General features: G+C 31.7%; 1 protein-coding gene across 1 annotated transcript in view; it reads left to right on the top strand.

Moving 5' to 3' along the window:
* Positions 1-167: 167 nt before the first annotated feature.
* The window catches only part of LOC108752218 (centrosomal protein of 97 kDa), a 5,541-nt gene continuing 2,701 nt past the window's right edge, over positions 168-3,007 (top strand). Inside the window, exons 1-7 of the mRNA XM_018492897.1 lie at positions 168-180; positions 433-584; positions 1,070-1,228; positions 1,343-1,444; positions 1,594-1,790; positions 2,063-2,146; positions 2,277-2,572. Coding sequence (XP_018348399.1) covers positions 168-180; positions 433-584; positions 1,070-1,228; positions 1,343-1,444; positions 1,594-1,790; positions 2,063-2,146; positions 2,277-2,572 — 1,003 coding nt within the window. The remainder of the gene's footprint in view (positions 181-432; positions 585-1,069; positions 1,229-1,342; positions 1,445-1,593; positions 1,791-2,062; positions 2,147-2,276; positions 2,573-3,007) is intronic.

Genomic DNA, 3,007 nt, shown 5'->3' with positions numbered 1-3,007 from the left:
ATAATATAAAAATAAATTATAATATAAATTATATATAAAAAATATACATATATACATATATATGTATGTATATAAAAGTATCTTGTTCGAAATCTAACGCGTATACATCGATTCTCGTATCGTGACCGCGACGACATCTCGGCGTTCGTCAGTTTATTGTGTTCATCATGGCTTCGACGGGTTAGTAATTGTCGCGAGAATGCCGCTTAATTTTACGTTTTAATTTATTTACAGCGTGACGAGATGACGAAATGTGTTACAGGCGAGAGATCGTTTGTCTCACGCTTCGTGAGATTGTGGTCACTTGTCGTACCGGCGTGATTTACTCTCACGTTTATCGCTCTGGCTTTGCCCGTCGCCGCTGTTTACATACGTCGCGAATGTTTCAGGATGTGCTCGCGAGTTACTGACGGTTCTTTTTGTTGCTTCCAGAATCTCTGGTGTGCGACACCCTCGATCTGAGCGGCCAAGGCCTCAAGAAGCTCAGCCGATGTCCCTCGGACGCTGATATTAGTACGTTGATCATTGACGACAATGACTTACAACGGCTCGATAATTTGGATTCTTATCACAGAATTACGAAGGTAATAGAATTTATTAAAGTAATGCTCAGTTTCTGTCTATTTCTATCAATATAGCTTTAATCCTGATTTAAACTTACTCTTTATTTTTTTCCCAATTCTACGAATTAGGAAAAGGTAAAGAATAAATTAAATTGAGATTAAAGCTTATCTATATATTGATAGAAATGGATATTTAAGTTGAAATTATTATTAGAAGATTATTAGTAAAATTATTAATTTGTTTCTGTAATCATAGTTTCGGAGCACAACGATATTTTTTAGTTTTGTGCTCTATCCCTATACTAAGTTATCTTTTTATCATTATTTCTTTTTTTTAAGATATTTTAAAACTAGATTTTAAAATAATAAAAAGATAAATAATATAAGATTATAAAAATAATTTGCAGAATTATAACTTGAAGTTATTTTGATTGAATATAAAGTGAATGTAAAGACAATTTGTTATGTTCAAATACATATGCGTTCTACAGTTCTATTGCTTTTAGCTTTCGATAATCAGAAATCAATTACTACGGATGTATGGTGTGTCAAAGTTACATAATCTTGTTACCCTTAATTTGGCGAACAATGGTATACTTACAATAGAAGGTATCAAGGATATGATTAATTTACAGACTCTCTGTTTAGCGGGTAATAATATCAAGGTATGATATACATGTTACATTATAAGATTATATGATTGTAGCAATGTATTGTAATATTACTATTATATATTATATATTATATAATATTACTAATATAATAACAATATGTTATAGTCTATTGAACATTTACATACAAATACCAAATTGGAGCACCTGGATTTGTCTGAAAACAGTATCAGCCATATTTCAGATATATCTTATCTACGAAATTTAAAGGTATTATTTGTTTGTTTAATTTTTATTTTTATATAAAATTGTTATGTGTCAATCATTAAATGCTTTATTAATTCGTTGCTTTATTTGATAAATTAAGTTCACAATTGATATATGTTTTTCGTATTTTTGTAAGATAAATAACATTTTAGGAACTGTTTTTGCATAATAATCGCATAATAACACTGCGTCAGTGCGAGCGCTACTTGCCCACATCCTTAGAAACATTCACATTAGCGAATAATAATATTACTGACTTGAATGAAATGTCACATTTGGCTAATCTAAAAAATCTGGTCAATTTCTCGATTGCTAACAATCCATGTGTTAGTATAACAGGTAACAGTATGTATCCTTTTTGCAAATCATGTGCGTTATTATTCCATCTAGAAATTAGCAGACCTTTCTCTTGATGTTATTTTTTAATATTAATTATAGTATAAAGAATTTTATTGTTACTGATGTTTTGTTACTGATATTTTAGTATTTAATCTTTTTAATTATCAAGCATTAATTTTTGTCGATTAAATATTGCTTCCATGGTTACTAGACAAGAAAATTAGTTTATATTAATCGTAGCATTGTTACAATAGCATATTATTCTTAACAAATGGTCTATAGTGGGTTTGACTATCGGCCTTTTGTTATTAATTGGTGTATGAGCTTAAAATCAATCGACGGTTATGCGGTCGATCCTATTGAAAGGTGGGTTTTCTTAAAAATACATTTTCTTACATAGTTAATATTGTATGAAAATTAATCCGTTAATATTATATGAAAATTAATTGAATTTTGACAAGATCAAAACTGATTGGCAATGACTCACTTTACTTAGCTTGAAAGCAGAGTGGCTGTATTCTCAGGGACGAGGTAGACAATTCCGCGTTGGTGAACATGCCTTACTTGCTCAATATCTTGCGTCCGTCTGTCCACTTTCGGGCGAGTCCTTAGAGAACGAGACGGACCGGAAACTTAGACTTATACTGAGCAAAGCTCAACATCACCAACAGCAGCTGAATCAACAGAGCGATACCGGGAGCGTGCACAGCTTGAGTAGTGTGACTATGAGTCCTTCCCCAGCCGCTAGACGTAGACTTAGCCATAACAGGACAAATTCTCCCAGACGACCTAGTGAGTCCAAATAAATCCATGTTTTTGCATAGTGCTATACCAAAGACTCTGGAATGAATTCGTTTTTTTCGAGGATTCTTAGAATTAGGTTTATACTTGTTAGTTGCGACAAGTGGACTAGTAGTAATTTAGATTGTCCAGTCGTCAAGTTCTTCAGTACATACACCCTAGTTATGATCTGTTTTCTCTAGTGCCAATGTTGACATACTATGAAGATAAATACTTACAATCACCAAAATTTTATGAGGCAAAATACTGTGTCTGCCATATTCCTTGCAAAGGTATCCAAGGTCTCATATTGAGGATTTATCATATATTGAATAAAGCCACATTTACATATGATAGGAATGTGTAAGAATCTAAAGAAAAAATTTTGTGTGTGTTAAGACTCGTATTTTTTATAGTACAATTATATATTCAATATAGTAAATTAAA

Source organism: Trachymyrmex septentrionalis, unplaced genomic scaffold (assembly GCF_001594115.1).
Source record: "Trachymyrmex septentrionalis isolate Tsep2-gDNA-1 unplaced genomic scaffold, Tsep1.0 scaffold6, whole genome shotgun sequence".
NCBI lineage: Eukaryota > Metazoa > Arthropoda > Insecta > Hymenoptera > Formicidae > Trachymyrmex > Trachymyrmex septentrionalis.
The sequence above is the reverse complement of the archived record's forward strand: the minus strand, read 5'-3'. Positions and strand labels throughout refer to the sequence as shown.